Source organism: Coloeus monedula (genome assembly GCF_965178545.1).
Source record: "Coloeus monedula genome assembly, chromosome: 23".
In the NCBI taxonomy this organism is placed as follows: Eukaryota; Metazoa; Chordata; class Aves; order Passeriformes; family Corvidae; genus Coloeus; species Coloeus monedula.
The window spans coordinates 1,581,169-1,601,570 of NC_138803.1; the positions used below are offsets into that span (position 1 = coordinate 1,581,169).

Below are 20,402 nucleotides of genomic sequence, written 5' to 3' on the forward strand. Positions count from 1 at the left end.
CAAGATTTTCTAAGTGGCCATTAGGTCACCAAACCAGATCTGATAATTAGCCAAAAGCATCTGGACAGGCATTTCTTTTGACAGAATTTTTCTTAACTTTAGCATCAAATCATTTTTTCACTGAAAGGGTGGTTAGGGACTGGCACAGGCTGCCCAGAGCAGTGGTGGAGTCCTTGTTCCTGGAAGGGTTCAAAACACAGATAGACTTGGCATTTTGTGATGTGGTTGAGTTGGTGTGTTCGGTCAGAGGTTGGACTTGGCTGGTCTTGGAGGTCTTTGCCAACCTTAATGATTCTGTGATTCTATAAACAATACATTATCTTCTTGTGATAAAGTTTTGTTCTCTCCAAAGCTGCCTAATTATATTGTTTGCCTTTCCTTTCCTCCTAGGATGATGATGAAGTTGATGGAAATGAGGAAGTGAAGGAAACTCGGGTAAGTGAGACCATATTTCTGAGTTCCAAGTATCAATTCCTTACTGATTTCTCTTCTGAAAGATAAGGCATGTCTACAGAGTGGCCTGAGTTCAAAGTTGGCTCCTGGAGAGCTGCACAGGAGTTGTGGAGCCTGGAGGGAATGCAGCAGTGGGGCTGCAGTGCCAGGGCAGTGGGATCTGAGGTGTCCTGGGGAAGGTGTGACCTTGGATCTCGGAATCACTGTTATTTTGAACAGTATGTTTTGTATTTCTGAAATCTGCTCTCCCGTCCCCTCGTGAATTTGTTTTCCTGTGGGAAATGTTCTCTGCAAGCAGCACGTCAGAGGTTGTCCCATGTTCCCCTGTTCTTGCAATATTCTCATCCTTTGAGGCCCTTTCTTTCCTTTTATAATAATTACTGAGTCTTTCCAAATTGCCTTGGTTTCCTTTGGTTTTGTTTGTCTTTGTCTGAAACACGTTTGAGCCTGACAACATGACTGACTCTGACAATGTCAAAGCTAAATACGTTTCCAAGCTATTACAGCACAATGTGGAAGACCTGGGAGAAATAGCAAATGGAAGGTTGCATAGGGGTCAGCCTGCTTGTGGGATGTTTCATTTTTGCTGGAAAGTTGAACTTTCCCTGTGCTTTGCAATGCAGTAGAGTGATTGAAGCATCACTTCGTTGCAATTACCTGGTTCTTTGCTGAAAATTAGCAATAACACTCTTCAGACTTTTTGTTTTCCTTCTTGCAATATTCAGTCAGAATGCGGCAAAGTCACGGCGAGCCTTGCTGGGACCAGAGACTCACGTGGTGCTGGGATGGCTTTTAGCATGTGCTTATCTTTCCATGCCAGCCGTTGCTTTCCCAGTGCTTACTTTGCACTTTACTCCACTTGAAATGTGAGATATTCCTTGCTCACAGAAGCATCACCTGCTTCAAGGAGCCCAGCTCTTCCCACAGGAGTTTCTGCTCATCAGAGTACAGAGCTTCCTGAAATCTTCACTGCACCCTGCAGGAAAGATTTGGCCATTTATCGTCATTAAAATTGTTTTGACATTTCTGCTGCCTCACTGTAAGACTGAAGGAGGGGAGTTTTGTAATGTGTAAAAAGTAATAATCATAATAGGGACACCTTGTTTCCAGCAGGCATGTTTGGGACTTGCTGGGAATGTCTTGTTCTTCTGGGAAGTTGTCCCAGATTACCTAAATTAAGACAAAAGAGTAGCTGAGGCTGCAGCTTTGGAGGCTTCCTGGAGTCTAGTCCTAAAACTGCTGAAAATTTTATTGAGCACAGTCCTCGCTGCTCATGTAAATGGATAAGCTGCACTTTGGGAGAACCCAGCTGCCCAAAAATTCAAGGTCACCCCATATCTTACAATTAGTAATGCTGGTTTTCCCCAAATAACAGCAAGGATTCCTTTTGTCTAACACTTTGCATGATTTTCTTGTGGGATCCATCTAACAGCAGAGCAATTTTCCTTCAGTTCCATCAGCCCCTTTGTGCAGGTGCTTCGGGGCGCCAGCACCGTGGTTTCTTATGCACCCAACGTGCCTTAGACCTGGGTTAGACTCTCCTCCCACTCTGCTGGAGCTGTTTTTCCCATTTTCCCAGTCCTCTTGTTTTTATCCAGTTCCCAGTTTATTTTCTTCAGTGCATGCCTCCAACATCATGTCACTTGGTCAGTCTTCCCTGGTTTATTTGAGATCCAAATCAGAGATATCTGTCCTAACTAGCCATCGCTTTGGCAGGAATCGTGGAACAGCTCTCTGTTTTCCGTTCTAGTGCCAATAAAAAAGTACAGTTAATAATCATTAATTCATCAATAACTATAATTCTAGAATGGCAGGTGCCAAATGTCACCAGGTTGTGAACTTGAGCCCATTTTAGTAGCAGAACCCCAAAGAATCTGATTTTATGGGAACAGTTACGTTTTTCCTCCAGTGTTTATATTTTGGCTGATATCAGGATGATTTTCATGGAAGGCAAAAAAAGGCCTTACTTGAAATCCCTCCTCCAAACTCTGCAGTGCTGGCGACTAGCACAGGAAAAGTAAAGGCAGTTTTGGGAAGAAAAAAAGGAGCAAATACATGTTGTTCTAATTCTCAGAAGTGGATGAATTATTTTGGCTGAGCTCATAAGCACCAGTGGGAAACCAGCCCAGACACTTTGGCTGAGCTTTAGGCAACTGAGTGGTCTCGTAGTGGGATGTGTCAGGATCCTCCATGTGTTCTGCTCCCACCCCACCTCCCTCCTTGGGATGCAGACTGCCTGGATGCGCTGTGGAAAGTTGGAAGAGCAGACAAAGTTTTATTGTGGAATAAATGTCCAAGGCTACAAGGACTTCAGCTGGAAAAAGCCTCTGGGGAAGCAGCTTTAGGAGAACTTTTTACGTGGTTCCAGTGGGAAGGAGCTGTGAAGGAGAGAGTTTTTGTGAGGTCTGGGGAGACCTGAGCTCAAAGCAGAGGTGAGGGAAAAGTTTGGCCACAGTCTTGTCTCTGTTTCTCAGAAAGTAAAAATTGGGAGTGTCTGAAAGCTCATGTTAGACCTAGACTGAGCCAGGGGAAGGCTGGAGCTGGCAAACCTTCCCTGTTCCCTCAAGCCACTGCCTGTGAAATACCAGGGGGAATTCCAGTCTTGATGAGGCCAGTGAGGACAAATACAACAGAGTCAGTGCAGATGGGGATCAATGGCCTAGTCTGGGATGCAGCAGCTGGAGGATGGTGATGAAGACAAAAGAGAATGGTCCAGTGTTCCATTTCTTTATCCCTGACTCTGCTGGCTTTGACTTGACCCCAACTTAAAATGATAGAATCTATTACAGACTGGTTTGGATTGGAAGGGACCTTAAAGCCCATCCAATTCCAACCCTGCCATGGGCAGGGACACCTTCCACTATCCCACGTTGCTCCAAGCCCGTTTCAATCTGGCCTTGGACATTTCCAGGGATGGAGCAGCCACAGCTTCACTGGGCAACTTCTGCCATTGCTATTGCACAGCAGGAACAATTGGGAACAAATTGGAAGAAAAATGTATTTTAAATGACAGAGGATAGAGAACAAGTAGAAAATGTTTATAATCATTTAAAGGATTGTTTCTCCTTGCAGTTCTCTGCTGGAGCATTACAGATGCGCCTCGCCCACGGGAGAGTTTGTCAAAGGAAAACTTTAAATTCAGAGGAAGACACTGAGTGTTGTGTTCATAAAATAACAATTTCTGGGCAGTAAAAGTATCAAAGAAAATGTCTGTCGTCATGAACTGCCTAGAGGACAGTCTGTATAGCCCAGTATAAACCTCAGACACACTAATGGAATTAAGTTTTTTGGAAGAATAGCACTGAAACATTTGATTGTGAATTACAATTGCAGTAAGTGGATTAAATAGGCTCCATTCCTGTCTCCCTGCACTTTGATTTATGGAATGAACCAGGCTCACTCTGCTTTGTAAATAAGTGTTCTGCCTGTTTGTACTGTTACCATGAAATCACCAGATGCAACTGGACACCAATATAAATTAAATTTCTGTCCTAGAAGGGCTGAATTTCTAAGCTTAATTCAACGAGTTCTAAGGGAGGACCAATGAACTGGAAAATTCCTTATGCAAACTAAATGTCTTAATGTTATTGCTGATTCAGAGCTATGACCTGGGAGTCTTGATTTTGGTGTGTCCTATTTTTTCACCCATATTTTTGCTTTTAGTGCCATTTTATCCTTCCACGGAGGCTTCAGTTCAGCTTTTGTCATTGTGCTGTTTGCCTTTTTGTGAAAGGTGGACGCGATGAATAATTAGAAGATTAGGAGTAGCTTTTGTTAAGTGTTTTGTGAATGTCCTGTTGTAGCCAGACTGGGTGTACTGGGAGCCCTGGGAGTCTCCAGTTGTTGTTGCCCCTTTCCCAGTGTCGTGCCGGCTGACCTCGTGCCCATGGACTGTGTTTGGAAGCCAAGGAAGGCTCTGAGTCCTCCACTTTCAGGACTCACATTGCCTAATATGGTAAGGTATGTCTGCAAGAGCTGAGCTATTTTGCTGGGATACCAGGGAAAGTTGACCAGTAAAAGGAACAAAATAGGTGAACTTCTGGCCAGCTGATAAGAAACTAAAATCCTTTCAATTCAGACAGTGCTATATGGTGGTGTTCATCCTGTGCCTCATTGCTGCTGGCCCTGGGTCCCTTCTGGGGATTAAGGATATGAGTATTTTTCCCTGGTTTTACCCTTGAATGTTTATTTCTAGCAGAGATGTGTGTGATGTGGGAGGGAAACCATCTGGCCCCTGTCCAAGGGCACGTAGGTGGCACCATGCGTCACTTGCATCGTGTAGTTAAATTAGAGAGCATTTAATTCTGTGTAACATAAGGCTGGGAGAGATTGGCTCTGGTTAGTCCTGTTTATAAACAAATTGCTCTAATGGGCTGTGTATGCTGCAAGGAAAGATCTTTAAAATGTATAGCAATATAAAACAGCAGCAAAGTGCTGCAGGAAGGAGCATGAGCTGAGCCTTTGCCATAGAGCTTGAATATGGTGAAGAGCATCCTCATGGTGTTTGGAGTGCCCTGGACTCTCTGGGAGGTGGAGGGGGCAGACAGCAGAGAAATTAAAATTCATTCTGCAAATATTTCTACAAAAATGCTTCATATCTGCACAGAGGATTTGCCTTGTGAGTTCTCCAGCCTGATGTGCTTGTGTTGGTTTTTTTTAACCTCAGTACGTGGAGAAGGGCATCAGCCTGGGTGGCTGCTCTCCTTATTGGTGCAGCACTTCACTCCTCAGCCTGGCTCTGAGCACCAATTTACAGCTCTGGGAGAACATATTGTTTGTGCCTAAAGTCAAGTGATCCAAGTGGGTTATGTGACTACAGGGTTACAGCTAAATGCCTTCAGGTGAATTCCTCTAACTCACCGAGTTGCTGAATTAGGAAGATGTAATGTGAAGCTGTGATGGGGATGGGAATGAGTAACACAAGACCAGCTAAAATCCAGTCTGTGAGTCCTGGGAAGATGAAGCAAAACAGCCAGTCCTCCAGGAGTGATTTCCAAGGTCACAAACTCATAACTACTTAAGGTAACTTTATGCTTTAGCATCTTGTTTAGTAGATTGCTGTCAGACTTGTGGTGCAGTCTGAGGTGACTGATGTGTCCCAGTTGTCAGCAAGTCATTCCCCTGCAGCCATGGGGCTGGAATTGGCCCTGCAGCAGCCACCCTCAGCTCCCTTGGCTGCTGATGGCATTGCTGGGAGGCCTGTGCAGTCAGTTCAGATGATCCCAGTTCACCCCAGGCTCCTTTTCCTTTGCACCCATGGCAGCTATTGCACAGGGGTCTCAGGATCCTCTTGCTTTCTTCCCAGAAGGAGCAGTGTGATGGATAGGGTGGCAGCAGGATCCATGACACGTGTGTGCTTCTCTCCAGTGCTGTGTGGACACAGCACGGCCGCTCCAGGAAATGGGAGTGCTCACTTCAGTGTGAATGTTAGCCCAGACCCACTGGCCTGAGGAGCAGCATTGCTCCTGGACCATATCCCAGAGACAGAATTAATCTCATTATTGTTTTATATCTACTTGTGTTTATAATTCTTGACTTTTTAAAGGTTAACAGTGTATGGTTGTGCTTATACCTGTAACAGAGATCCTGTCACTTTTTGTGGGAAACTGTCAAAATCTGTCTCCTTGTGAAATGTTCAAAACTATGGAAAGGAGAAATATCTCTGACTGCTGAACTACTTGGAGCAGGTTCTGGCCCCCTCTGGGAGCTGATGGTCGTACCTCAGTGTCAGTCATCCAGTGGGCTGGGGGAGGATGTCTCTCCTGACGTGATTGAAGTCATCCTCCAAAAAATCTGATCTGCTGAATTAAAATTTCTGCCTACAGCAGTAATCTGCTGGGTGGCCCTTAGTGGCTGTGTCGTGGTGGCAGGCGTCTGCCTCGGAGAAAAGAGATTGGGGGCAGTGGGAGCGGGGCTGCAGCACATGGAACTGGGATGTAACATGTTCAGGCCCTGCTGTCTGGCCCTTCTCCCCAGTGTGAGAATCTGCATCCAGCTCTGGGGTCCCAGCACAAGAAGGATGTGGAACTACTGGAATGAGTCCAGATAAGGCCACAGAGATGCTCTGAGGGCTGGAGCCCCTCTGCTCTGCAGCCAGACTGGGAGAGCTGGGGGTGCTCACCTGGAGAGAAGGCTCCAGGGAAACCTCAGAGCCCCTTCCAGGGCCTAAAGGGGCTCCAGGAAAGCTGGAGAGGGACTGGGGACAAGGGCCTGGAGTGACAGAACAAGGGTAATGGCTTCCCACTGCCAGAGGGCCGGGATAGATGGGATATTGAGAAGGAATTTTTGGCTGTGAGGGTGGTGATGCCCTGGCACAGGGTGCCCAGAGAAGCTGTGGCTGCCCCATTCCTGGAAGTGTTCAGGGCCAGGTTAGATGGGGCTTGGAGACCTCTGGGCTAGTGGAAGGCGTCCCTGCCCATGGCAGGGGGTGGGATGAGATGAGTTTTAAGGTCCCTTCCAACCCAAACCATTCTGTGACTCTGGTATTCTATGGATGCTTCTCTGTGGCAAAGCCCCTCATCTCCTGCCATCCTGTGCAGGCTGGTGCAGTCACACATTTATGTAGTAAATTATTTATCTCCCAGACATGTCCAGAAGGAGCAAAAAGTAGAAGCTGTATTGCCTCATGGCTAGCAGGGAACTTCGGAGTAATCTAAATTTGTTTGGAAAATTGGAGTCAAATTCTCTGGCAGTAAAATATCTTTTGGAAACAACCACAGTAGGAAAAATGGCATGTTACTGTGATATAAGTGTGGTGATGTTGTTTGTCCCTCGTGTCTCTAAAAGGTCACTTTTTGTTTGGAGTTTATATCCTCCCACATGCTTCTCTTCAGAACCAGCCTCATGTTTGGAAAGTCATTGTTAGTTTTTTGCTCTTGGACATGGACTTTGCTATGAAAAGTAACATTATTTGGCAGAAGCTGCTTCATTGTTTGGTACATCAAGATGTTGAATCCTTAAGCTGCAAAACTCCTTCTGGCAGGCATTTCCCACCTGCTCTACTTAATTTACACCTCATTGCTCATTATAGGGAGCCTGTAAGAAAGATGGAGAGGGACTTTTTACAAGAGCATATAGTGACAGGACAAGGTGAAACGGCTTCCCAGTGACAGAGAAGAGGTTTAGATCAGGTATTTGGAAGAAATTCTCCCCTGTGAGGGTGCTGAAGCCCTGGCACAGGGTGCCCAGAGCAGCTGTGGCTGCCCCATCCCTGGGAGTGTCCAAGGCCAGGCTGGATGGGGCTTGGAGCAGCCTGGGACAGTGGAAGGTGTCCCTGCCCATGGCAGGGGCTGGATGAGATTTGAGGTCACTTCAAACCCAGGCCATTTGTGATTCTACAGCAGGTACCTACCAGGTACCCAATGCTGGGCACTGTTGTGGGTGAGTTTGGGTGTTTTACCATACAGGGAGTCTTTTCATTCATCTTAGATTTCATCCTTGGCAGTGGACATAACCTTCTGCACCACAGCGTGCTGCTGGTGAGGGATGGTCAGAAATAGGCTTGAAGCACAGTTGGATGGCAGTGTGATGAAGTTACAGATTTGCCTGGCCAGTGGCACTGGAGTATTGTTGTGTGACAGCCATGCACTTCCACAGCTGAGCTGACAGACAGGTTTTACAGCCATGGAATGGCTGTGGTGGGTACAGAGAATCTGATGAATGTAGATAAAGAGTAGAATGGATCATGACTATTGTGAGGACCCTGAGATTTTTATTTCTTTATGTCATATTTTGGAAAGTCCCTTAGCTTGAAATAGCTGTTTCCATCTGGTTCTTGTACTGCTGTTTGCTTTCTCAGCTTCCCTGACATGGCCTGTTCATAGCTGTGCAAATTGCTGTTGCATTCCTCCTTGTAAGAAACCTGGATGGGAAGAGGGAACCTGTCAGGAAACACTTGCTGAGTGCAACTGCCAGACAGCTTCCCCTGGAAAATACTATGTTCCACACTACTTTATCCTTAATGGTTGGAATTGGGTGAAATCAATTGATTTTTTGCATGAGCAGTGCTCAGACTGGAATTGTGAGTGGACAGAGGAAAGCATCTCTCTGGATTTGCTGAAGCCTGTCCAGAGAAGGGCAACAGAGCTGGAGAAGGGTCTGGAGCACAGTTCCAGTGAAGACCAGCTGAGGGAGCTGGGAAAGGGGCTCAGCCTGGAGCAAAGGGGGATCAGGGGGGACCTTGTGGCTCTGCACAACTCCCTGACAGAAGGGAGCAGCTGGGGCGAGGGTCGGGCTCTGCTGCCAGGGAACAGGGACAGGACAAGAGGAAACAGCCTCAAGTTGTGCCAGGGGAGGTTCAGGTTGGATATTGGGGAAAATTTCTTCCCTGAAGGGGTGGTCAGGCCGTGGCACAGCCACCCAGGGCAGTGGTGGAGTCACCATCCCTGGAAGTGTTCAAAAAACATGTGGATGTGGCACCAGGGGGACATGGGTTAGTGGTGAACATGGCAGTGCTGGGGGAGCAGTTGGATTCAAAGGTTTTACCAACAATCCTTGATCCTGTGATTCTGTGGTTTTATTGTGATGCATTTTTTGAACAAAGCACGGTACTGAGTTCAGGAAAGAAGCCTCACTGTGAAAAGGCAGAGCCAGGTCATGAAGCAACCTCTCCATAGACACCAGACCAATCTCTGGTGTACAGACCTGGCCAGGATTATGGGGTGACAATAGGCAGTGCTGGGGTTGCCTCAGGGGTTGTGCCCATGGCTGCATTTACAGCTTGAATGAAATCCTGTCTGTGATCTTCGAGACATTTATGTTTTGCAAAACTGCCACATCTGTCCCCTCCAACAGGAGCCTTTTGTGGCGCTGGTTTGTTGTTGCTGGTTACTGCCACTGTTGCCACCCATTTCTGTAACCTCTCACCATCAGCCTGTCAGGGGAGATTTAGGCTGGATATTGTGAAAAAGGTTCTTCCTCCAGAGGGTGCTGGGCACTGCCCAGGCTCCCCAGGGAATGAATGGGCACAGCCCCGAGGCTGTCAGAGCTCCAGGAGCGTTTGGACACCATTCCCAGGGATGCCCAGGCTGGGGTTGTTGGGGTGTCTGTGCAGGGCCAGGGGTTGGACTCGATGATCCCTGTGGGTCACTTCTGACTCAGGATATTCTGTGATTCTATGAAATACAGTTTAATAGCACATTCAGAGAGGGAACATGAACACCTGTGGGCTCTCACAGAAACATTTCTGCCTTTGATATTCTTGAACTGTGGGTTTGTCTGCCCCCTCCAGGCCCTATCTCAGGTTCCCTGTGCCTTTGCTATAGAAGTGCAGATGTAGATTGGTTTACTGGGCTTGTCCTGAGCTTTATCTTCAAATGATGATGAACTCAAGACAGTGAAACCATCTCCCTCTCTGCAGGCTTTACTTTATATCCAGTTCTCCCCCTCTGAAGTTAGGGGTGTCCCCAGAGAGGTCTGTGAACAGCCCAGCTTCTCATTCTGCTGTACCTGCTGGCTTTACACCTTACCTGTTCTTCCAAAAACTCAACTCTGCTCCACAGAACTGCTGGAAGATGTTTCTCCTGCATGCAGAAGTGGGCACTTGCAGGTGCTAAAATGATGTTTCCCTGCTGAGAATGGTGCTTTTTGAACTTGCTTCACCCTTGCTTTTTATTATCTCTATTTATAAGAAAGGCAAAAGAAAATAACTCTGAAATGTTGTATTTTAAATGTGCTGTTCTCAGCCCTCACTAAGTGATCTGCATGTGCTGCTCAGTGCTAATCCAGGTATGCCTAAGGCATGGTGCTTCCAGCTTTTTTGTGATAAATTTGGAGATGGGAATAAAAAGTGGGAGGAGAATGATGCTATAGATGCAATTATAGGCTCTCAGCTGCTGTGTGTGTGTCTGGGAGGAGAGGAAGATCCTTCTACTTCCGATCTGCGTGGTACCCCAGCAGATCTGCTCCTGGGAATCCTGGCCTGTGCACTGCAGATGGAAGCGTTCCCTCCTCTGATTCGGATTCCATTTATGGAAAACTCCAGCAGAGCCTGCACATCCCATTTACAGCACAGCTACTGCCTGACTGTGTTGTTTTGTTCCAGTCCTTCAGCCCAACATAACCCTGGCTGCCTTCTGCAGTGCTAAATAAACCCTGCAAGCTGTATTTGACCCTGTTAAAGCTTGAGGTTAATTTAAAAGTAATTTATTTACAGTAGGGTTTATATATCATGTACAGTTGCTATATAGCAGTAATAATAATAGTAATATTAATAATTTGAATTATTAAATCTTGAGATACAAAGCTCCATTAAATAAGTCAAATCAAATACCCAGAAGTACAAATTGTAGGCTAGAGTACAAGTAATGTTTTAATAACTTCTTTGTTGGCCTTGTTACTGCTAAAGGAGTTCACATGTATGTGTATGTTCAGCTATATCTGTATATACAGCTCCTTGGCTTTTCCATACACACAATTCCTTGGCTATACTTGCTGTACAGCACATTAGCTTCTGTCATCCAGCAGCTCCTCAGCTCCCCATGACTATACCCCAGGAATAAAAATCTGTATTTTGGAGCCAGTTTTTCTCTCACTGTACAAAGACATTCAGTCAAAATTACCTGCTCAGGTTACCTACAGTGTTGTGAGAATGTGACTGTTATTAAGCAATGCAGAGGGTAAGAGTGGAGCTGAGTCACTAAATTTTTTAGATTGAAAAAGACCAATTAAACACAAAAAAACCAACCAACCAACCAACCAACCAACCAGTACCATCAGCCCCTGAGCTGGTGTCCAGTCCTTCTCCTGCTCCATGTGCATCTCCGTAGCCAAAGCAGAAAAGCCTTGTCAGGAAAAAAACCACAATCACCACCCAGAACACAAAATAGGTGAGAAGATTCATGATCTGTCCCAGCCTTAATGACACTGTGATTCTCTGTGTTCTATGGCCACTTTTGAACATTGACTTTTGGCCACACCCACTGGGATAAGTGCCGGTGCTGCCAATTCCAAATTCACTCATTATGCACCAAAATGAGCAGTTTCTCTCCAGAATAAGCAGAATTCCTTTGCACAAAAAGTGGTGGGTGGAGTGAATAAACAGGTGAGAGCAGGAGGGTTAACAAGACTCAGCCTTTTCTTTCCAGGTGAATTCCTTTCCCAATGTTTTGGTGATAGTCTCGAGACATTTTACTGCAAGATCCTGTGTGGAGAAAGCAGTGACTGGTTCCCTGGTGTCATGGCCCCCTGGGTGTAACCCTTGCTCTGGCTGTGGAGCCCTGTGTGTTAAACCAAAACTGTTCCTGGCTGTTGGAGCTGACCTCGGGCTGGTCACAGCTTGTCCTTTGCAGATAACAGCTCCTGGTCTGATCTGGATGTAGTGGCAGACAAGTGTAAGGCAAGGAAGATCCTCTTCCAGGACCAAGGCAGTGGTGCCATTAAGGGTGCACAAAGAATGGCTGTTACTTGGGGCTGAAGTAACCACAAATACAGGACATCCTGTGGTGATGCAGATCACAGGATTCATTAAACTTTGCCCACAATATAGACATTGTTGCAAAGGGGAGGTGCAGGATTGTGGCACTATGGATTTCAGTTTTGTGGGCCAGTCCAGTGACAGAAAAGCAGTGGGAAATCTGACTGTTCTCAAAGGTAGTTCAATGGTAAATGGTTTTCTTATGTTTAAACTGAGTTTCTGGCACAGGTTGCCCAGAGAAGCTGTGGCTGCCTCATCCCTGGAGGTGTTCAAGGCCAGGCTGGAGCAATCTGGTGGAAGGTGACCCTGCCCATGGCAGGGATTGGAACAAGATGAGTTTTAAAGTCCAAGGCTTTAAGGCTCTCCAACCCAAACCATTCTGCGGTTCTCTGGATAGTTTACAGAACTACTTTATGCCTAGAAACATTATTTTTTGGTCATATAATGACTTTGTAGCCTGACTCTTAGTCACAACTGCCAGATTATTTTGTTCCATTTCTCCAGAGAAGTGTCATGAGAATAAATGCAGTTTTACAGTTGATTTAGGTATTGCATAAAATTACAGAATTCAGTGATTCCCTGGATCAGCACATGACTCGACAGACAAACAGCACATTCTGCAGAAGGGGAGGGTGGGGAAGATTTGTTTACTTGAACAGCAAACAGCTGAACTCTGTAGAAGGAGGTGCCAGCAGGTACCAGAAGTGTCTGGGGTGGCATGAAGCGATTATGGAGGTTCTCTGCTTCTCAGAGAAAAGTGAGCAAAGTGGGCTCAGTGATAGGCTGAGGGAGCTCAGCCTGGAGAGGAGGAGGCTCAGGGGGACCTTCTGGCTCTCCACAGCTTCATGACAGGAGGGGGCAGCCAGGGGGGATTGGGCTCTGCTGCCAGGGAACAGGGACAGGACAAGAGGAAACGGCATCAAGTTGTGCCAGGGAAGGGTCAGGTTGGATATTGGGGAAAATTTCTTCCCTGAAGGGGTGGTCAGGCCCTGGCACTGCCACCCAGGGCAGTGGTGGAGTCACCATCCCTGGAAATGTTCAAAAGACATGTGGATGTGGCACCAATGGGCATGGTTTAGTGGTGAACATGGCAGTGCTGGGGGAATGGTTGGACTCAAAGGTCTTTTCCAGCCTCGGTGATTCTGTGTCAGGTTCAAAGGAGAACATGAAGCCTGTTGCCTGCCTCTCCCTTTTCTGCTCGTCCAGCGTGGTTGGAATTCACAGGTAGCTGTGCAGCCCCATGTTCTTGCATCACTTGGCCCAGCACAGGAGGAGGTCACAGCAAGGGCTGTGCCACTGTTGAGACCCCATCCTCAAAGGCTCAGTATCATACTGCCATCTTAAACTGTTCCTAGCCCTTAGGCCAGCTGGGAAGGAAGGCTCATCCGTGTGACTAACTCCTCCCACCCTCTAGATCAGTGTGGCAGTGTCCAAGGTGCCTGTTGGGAAGGTCCCCAGGAGTGCCCAGTGGTACCCAGAGGAGCTTTGGTTGGCTAAGGACAAGAAGATGCCAGAGACCTTCCCCCTGCTCGGTGATCACAGGGTTGTGTGCTGGGGCACAGGGGGTCCCTGGCTGTGGTTAATTTAGCAGATGTAGGCAGGGAGGCCCTGGGGGAAGGTCACAGTGCTGAGAACGTCCTGATGCTGTGTGGGCCCAGTTTGTGTTTTCTGCCCCAGCTGAGCCCTGTGTAGCTGGAGACACCACCGTGCTCCCTGGGACGTGCCTGCGCTGGGAGACAGGGGAGGTTTGGCTGCAGAGGAAAGAACTCAGCTGGATGGGAAGGAATTCAGTGAGGTACGTGGTAAACCCGGTGTGAAAAATGCCAGCTAGGACTTTCAAGAGATAGTTTTGGGATAATTTGTTCCAAAAAATACCAACTACTCCCATTCTTCAAGTTGTATTAGAATTCTGGTCTCCCAAGAGGGCTTCTCCTCCTCTGCACTCAGAGAACGTGCCGCGGGCTTGCATCACCCCTGAGCGTCACTGCAGCTCTGGCTTTAACTGCCAGATTTGTTTCCCATTTCTGTCCGCTGCAGGTTGGAATGTTGCAGTGCTGCTGACATTTGTTTTACCAGCATCATGTTCTGTAGGTGAAGATTTTCACCACAGATCAAAAGGGTGTATGTATTTTCCTCTCAAATATTTCGCTCAGGGTTTCATCCTATTTCTGGTACATAATTTTCATGCATATGAGTTCTCCTGGCTAACTAATTTTAAAAGTGGAGTACAAACACAGGCATCATCACCAAAGGAAGGGAGAGGACAGACATCTGAATGGAAGAGGAAGTAGTGGAATCTGCTGAGCTGGAAGGGACCCACAGGGATCATCGAGTCCAACCCCTGGCCCTGCACAGACCCCAACAGTCCCACCCTGGGCATCCCTGGGAGCGGTGTCCAAATGCTCCTGGAGCTCTGGCAGCCCTGGGGCCGTGCCCATTCCCTGGGGAGCCTGGGCAGTGCCCAGCACCCTCTGGGGAAAGAGCCTGACCGCTTTTTGGGTGAAGGTATCTGAAGAGTGATCATAGCCAAGACCACAGCTCTAACTACAGGAATACACTCTTTCATATAAATATGGGAAAGACATAGTACTGTAGTATAGTTGTGCTGCCATAGTCCAAGGTGAGAAAAAACTTTTAAGGTTTTGCCCAGAAATAGGCCAGAACATGAAGTCAACATTCGGAGAGCCTCAGGGGATTGTGTCCAGGGGTTGTGGAAATGCTCATGGAAAATGATTTTTGTGCGTGTCTTTCTGAAAGCTGTATAAATATTCCTTGGTAAAGTACACAGCACCACAGCTGAAGCGTGGACCAGCCTGGTTCTGACTGAGGAATCTCCTGAGCATATAGGAACAGTCGGATCTAAAGAACGACCTTGAACATGACAGAGCTCAGGCTGTGAGGAATAGCAGCACTGAAGGAGAGTCATGTTTCATACTTCCACTGGGGACTACTTGAAAGTAAACTGTCCAAAACAGCAGGAAGAAACCCCTAAATCAGGCACTTGCTGGAATAATGCTGAAACCTGGCGTGTTTTGCCATATTGCATCTCTTGCTGCTCTCTGTCTCCCGGCTGATCAAGCCCCCCCTTCTCTCTAAAATGAGTTACTGGCCACCAAGCTGTGTTAGTCAGTGTGTGTGAGTCTGCACTGGGTCTCTAAGTAATTACTATGGAACGGCTCAGGTTGTATTTTGGATTTGGGCTGTGAGGTCCATACCAAAATGTTGATTTTGGAGCTTCTCTGCCCCTCCTCAGCAGAAACGTGACTGTGGAGGGATGCGAGAGTGGTTTATTTGGGACTGGATGGGAGAGGAAGCCAAACACTGCAATTTAGAGCTATGTAGCTCCGCCTTGGTGACTAAGCTGGGCTTTGTCAGCCCTGGAGCTGGGATTGGGACACTCCAGTGCACCACCGGCCAGTTCGCCCGGTTTCACTTACACAGTTTTGAAACTCCAGAAACTGAGACTGGTGTGAAAGGATCACCCTGTGTGCAGGGTCTATAAATATGCATTTAAAGTGTCTGAATTACCTTGTTGTACAGCAGAGTCGGGCTCCAGGCACAGGGAGAGGTGTGTGATGAGTGCAACAGATGGAGGCTGGAAAGATCAAGGTCCTGCCCCAGCCTCCTGGAGCAGCAAGGTGCCTGTCACTGCCTCCTTGTGTGTCTGGACTTCATTTCCTCACCTTGAAAGGGGAATGCAGAGATGTTACCAGGCAGAATTAGACCTCTCCCAAACCCTTTCTCCCCTCTCCTGCAGTCAGTGGATGATGAGTCCCCTCCTTCCTCGTGAAGAAGTATTGAGAAACCTGATCTCACTGTGACTTTCTTAGAGTGGGAAAATCTGGCAGCCCCATCTCCTGCTCTCCCTGGTTACACAGTGATGCTGCATTGCCCCTGGAGAGGGAAGATGCTGGATGGCAGAGGGAATTACTGCAGCTGTTATTCCAAGCCCCTTCCCCTGGTCTGTGCCAGTTAAATCACCCAGGTGCCAAGAGGGTGCAAAAAGGGGCAAGATTTCAGAGCAACACAGAGTGGGATAACACTCTTAAAATATTTTTATAGGGATATCATTCTGCACTTCATTGAATGGTTTGAATTGGAAGAGACCTTAAAGCTCATCTCACTCCACCCCACTGCCATGGGCAGGGACACCTTCCACTAGCCCAGGTTGCTCCAAGCCCCCTCCAACCTGGTCTTGGTAGGAAATGTTTGATATTAAGCAGATGTGAAGCTGGAGCAGGACACATGCTGCTGGTGCGGTGGCAGGACGTGCACCTGCTCTAAGTGACCCTGCCTTGACAGGGAGGTTGGACTGGATGATCTCCAGAGGTCCCTTCCAACCCCAGCCATTGTCTGTGATTCTGTGAGCTCGTTTGAGGCATTTTTCAAATGAACATCCCATGGGCCTATTTCAATGGGACACAAGGGACACACGCTCACCTTCGCAGGGAGCCGTCTTGCCACTTCCAGTGAGCTTGTGCAGCAGCAGAGCTCAGCAGAGAGCTGGGAGTTTGGGAGAGGTAATTCTCTCCACACCCTCTGTCCTTTCATTGAGCTCCTCTCCCTCCTCCTTGATTCCAAACGCTCCCTTGAACCAGTGTGCATTACACAAGCTCTGTGCCACCCTTCCACAGCTCAAACAGGCTTATGAGCAAACAACAAAAATCCTGTTGTGCTGCCCAAGTGTGTCCTCCCTTTCATGGCATGAGCTGCTCCATGGCCTTTAAATCATCTCCCTGTGTCGCAGCCACACACGCCTTCTGGAATTTAGGCTTTGCAAAGTGCTATCAGTGCCTCCAACATCCCACTCAGAGCCCACCAGGCCTCAGAAGCTTGGGAGGGATTTTCTCTTCTCCCACTTTCTATTTTTTTTCTTTTTTTTTTTTCCTGCCCAAATCCCAAAACCAATCCCAAACCCAATTTGGCAGCCCAAATCCCAAGCTGAAAGTGAATCGCTGCTGCTGGCTGCCCTCCAGCATTCCTCTTGGAGCGAGTCAGGATCTGGAATGTCAGAATGTCAGAAGGCAGCGGCGGGAGGGACGGGAGAAGCCTGTGCGTGGGTAAGGGCGCCGGGGCGGGGGGGAGGAGGGAGGAGGAGGTGGAGGAGGAGGATGGAACAAAACCCAACTTCAGCTGGACTGCCCCTTTCCAAACCAGCATTTGTTCCTGATTTATGCTTTTGTGTTTCACTTGAAACGTGCGGCTCTGTGCAGCAAGGGCAGAGCTCGCGGCCGCACTCCGGAGTAAATCAGGGTTTGCTTTTCCTTTCCTTTTTTTTAGCTTTTTTTGGCAAAAGCTTCGTGTCTAGATAAACCCAGCCAGTTTCCAGCTCTCTCCTTGAGCTGAGAGTTTCTCCCTCCTGCAGTTCTGGGGAGAGGTTGATCCCTCTGGGCCTGTGGCACGCTCTGGACGAGGGGAAATGCCCTTTTGCGGAGAAGTCGGGACGGGGCCCAGGCGGTGAGGCTGGCACAGAGCAGCGCCCGGCACTGGAGCACAGCAAGTCCTTGACACCTTCTCTGCTTCTGCTTGGACAAGAAACATTGTGGAGCCTCAGCTCTTTCTGCAGCAGATTAATGCCTAAAATTATACACCTTAAACAGCAGGGTTTAATTACCAGAGCTGTGAATAGTTTAATTAGTTTGTTCTGACCTTGGAAGGAAGACCTGCCCAGCGCCGTAGAACGACAGGAGAGCAAGACTGGTGTTGCTTCTCACAGACACGCAGCCTGCGAGGCCATGTCGTCCCTGTACACCAGGAGTAAGGAATATACTCGCAGCAGGAAGGCTCAGTCAGACTCTCCCCCGTCCTCTCCTTCCCCGATCGCAAAGACACTCAGAGTAAGCAGCTTTTTCCTTTCTGTATTACCTGCTCAGCACATGCTCTGAGCAGAGCCCGGTGGTGGCGGTTTGTTGTCTTACCCTGTGGAGGCCTGTGGCTGTGGTTTCCTGTGGAAAGAGGATGGTTTAAATAAAACTTGGGATGGTGCCTCTGCAGCAACAGGTTTTAAGCAGCTGCCAGAGTCCCTGCACTGGGATTAGCTGTGTTAGTGGTGTAGGGAATTGCTGGGATGGTAGTTTTCCCCTGTGCTGGAACGTGGCTCTCCTGGTAGGCTGTTGCTGGGTGAAAACCTCCCTGGTGAAAACAAGGCAGAACCTGACCAGCTTGTTAAACTGCACTTTTTCCATAAACACTTTGATATCGCTGGTGAAACGAGGTTTGTGTTCAACTTTCACCCCTAGGGCTGAGCTGGCCTGTGCTGTAGTTGAATAATTTCAACACCACAAAAAAATTGAAGAAAACCACCTGTAGCAGGAGGCAAGGTAGTTACCTATACTCCCCAAACTAGAGCTGCTATCCTCCTCTCCCAAGGTGTTGGAAAGTTGGGAATGCTTCCCAGCAGTATTGCTGAGAGCTCCAGAGTCATGGGAGAAGCTGTCACAAACCCTCTGGGTCTGTATCATTGTACAGGCAGCCTCTTCACCATCAAGAAATATTATCATGCTGGAGTCAAAGCCTGGAGGAATTAGTTTTTAACAGCCAGGCTAATTTTAGATGGGAGCATTAAATTAATTCCAGCACTGGTATTTGCTCAAATCAGATGTGCATTGTCTGCTCTGTTGGAAGGGACAGATCTTGGTCTGGGAAAAGTATTGCCCACAATATTTGAGTTTTAACCCACTGCTGTGGCATTCATGGAAGCAGTTCCTGACCTCGGAAACTTCAGCCTTGAGGCTTCTGTGGCTGCTGGTTGCCCTGGGCTGTTAACTGTAATCAGGAGCAGGTGTTTTCTTCCCTCTGCAGCTGGAGTGTCTTTGGGATGGTTCAAATAATCTAAAACTATCCCCTGTGGCCTTGGGTGGGCTTCCCTCATCAGTTTAACCACTGCGCTTACCATTCCTCGCTAAAGGGCTGCAGTATTGATCACCAACCTGATACAGGTGGGGACCCATTCCAGTGTGCTGGAAATGGTTTCATTTCTTTCAAACCCCAAGTTTTTAAGGTCAGACATGTTCAGACTGAGTCTTTTCTCCCTCTTATGCATCTGGGCATATGAGCAAGTGACAAACATCTCACAAGAGCCCTGAGCTGTGCCTGGAGCAGACTGACAGGAGAGGCTGGTTCATCTGTCCAGAGCTATGGGGGGAACTGCAGACTCCTGGGGGTCCATGGGTATTGGAGAAGGTGGTGGGAGCTCTCGGGTGGGTAGAGGTGGTGCTGGTTTCTCTGTCCATCACCACGATGAGATTTGCAGGCTCCTGAGGAGCTGTGGGTATTGGAGAAGGTGGTGGGAGTTCTCAGGTGGTTACAGAAAAGGTGCCAGGTGGGAATGAGAGGGCCTGGAGAAGAGCCTCTTATGGCAGTGAGGTTTTGATGAAAACCAGCACCTGAGCATGGAAATCCTTGCAGTGGTGAGGCAGTGCCAGCTGTGACTCCACAGCATCGGCAGGGAGAAACCAGGTGGGGAATGCAGCAGCATCGACTCTGTCAGTGTAGGAAACAGCCCTGGTGCTATCTGGGTTATGGAAATAGCCCATGCCTTAAAAGGCTAATTAGGGAAGGATTGACTTCAGGCTAAAACAAGGATCTGAGTTAACTCTTTCTCCAAGACAACATAATTTTGCCACGAGCAAGAGAAATAACGGAGTTTGGTTTACTCTGGGTTTGTCCCATGTGTTTATTCCTCCCCACCCACTCCCCCATGCCCACAGTAACAGGCCTGTGCCACAAGGAGCCACCCTTCATAAACCAGGTAGGAATGTGATACCTTGGAACCTTTTATCTTTCCATCCAGTCCATTGATACCAGCAGAGCTGTGGGCTCTAAACGTTCTCACCTGAGCAGGGGTGTGAGCACACACGAGCAGGCAGGAGCCTCGCACATGGTGCACACAGGGAGAAAACTCTTGGAGAACCAGGCAGAGCAAAGGAGGTTTGACTTGTCGAGGTATCAGTGCCAAACAGCTCCATTAAATGTCATTTGCCAAGCAGTTTCCTGTGGCATTCTGTCTGCACTTGCACTGCTGCTTGGAATACTCCTCCTTAGGAGTCAGGATAGTATTGCCTGGGGTTTTTCTTCCTTTAATTGATGGGAACTCCCCAAATGCACAGCTAAGGAAGGGGGGGGGGGCACTTTGCAGTAAATTCATGCAATCCACAGGAGGGGGAATATCCTCCTTGGAGCTTATGGTGACAGTGGGGTTGGTCCCTGTGCTGGGTCAGCACCATCCCATAGCCCCGGGACCTCCACAAACTAAAATACCCAAATCCTGTTAAATCCCCCAGGGTAAATGTTGCTTTAATGAAGATGTTCCTCAAAAGAGGAAACTCAAACCCCTTTGAAATCAATTCAGACCGTCCAGTTATTTGGCACAAGCTTCAAGTGTTTGGCAGTGGGTACCTTTTCATCATGTTTTGCACCATAGTGATTTAGCTTGAGGTTTCTCCTGAAAAAAATAATATTCATTTCCAAGGATGTAATAGGCATCCAGTGGCATGAAACCTGTTGTGTGCGTTTAAGCAAATAAATGACAGGATTG

The 20,402-nt window shown here is 47.9% G+C and overlaps 1 protein-coding gene across 4 annotated transcripts in view; it reads left to right on the forward strand.

Moving 5' to 3' along the window:
- Positions 1-20,402, forward strand: part of PPP1R12B (protein phosphatase 1 regulatory subunit 12B) — a 130,396-nt gene that overhangs the window by 81,525 nt on the left and 28,469 nt on the right. For all 4 annotated transcript variants that reach the window (XM_082296127.1, XM_082296128.1, XM_082296129.1 and 1 more), the window contains one exon: positions 391-435. In XM_082296127.1, coding sequence (XP_082152253.1) covers positions 391-435 — 45 coding nt within the window. The remainder of the gene's footprint in view (positions 1-390; positions 436-20,402) is intronic.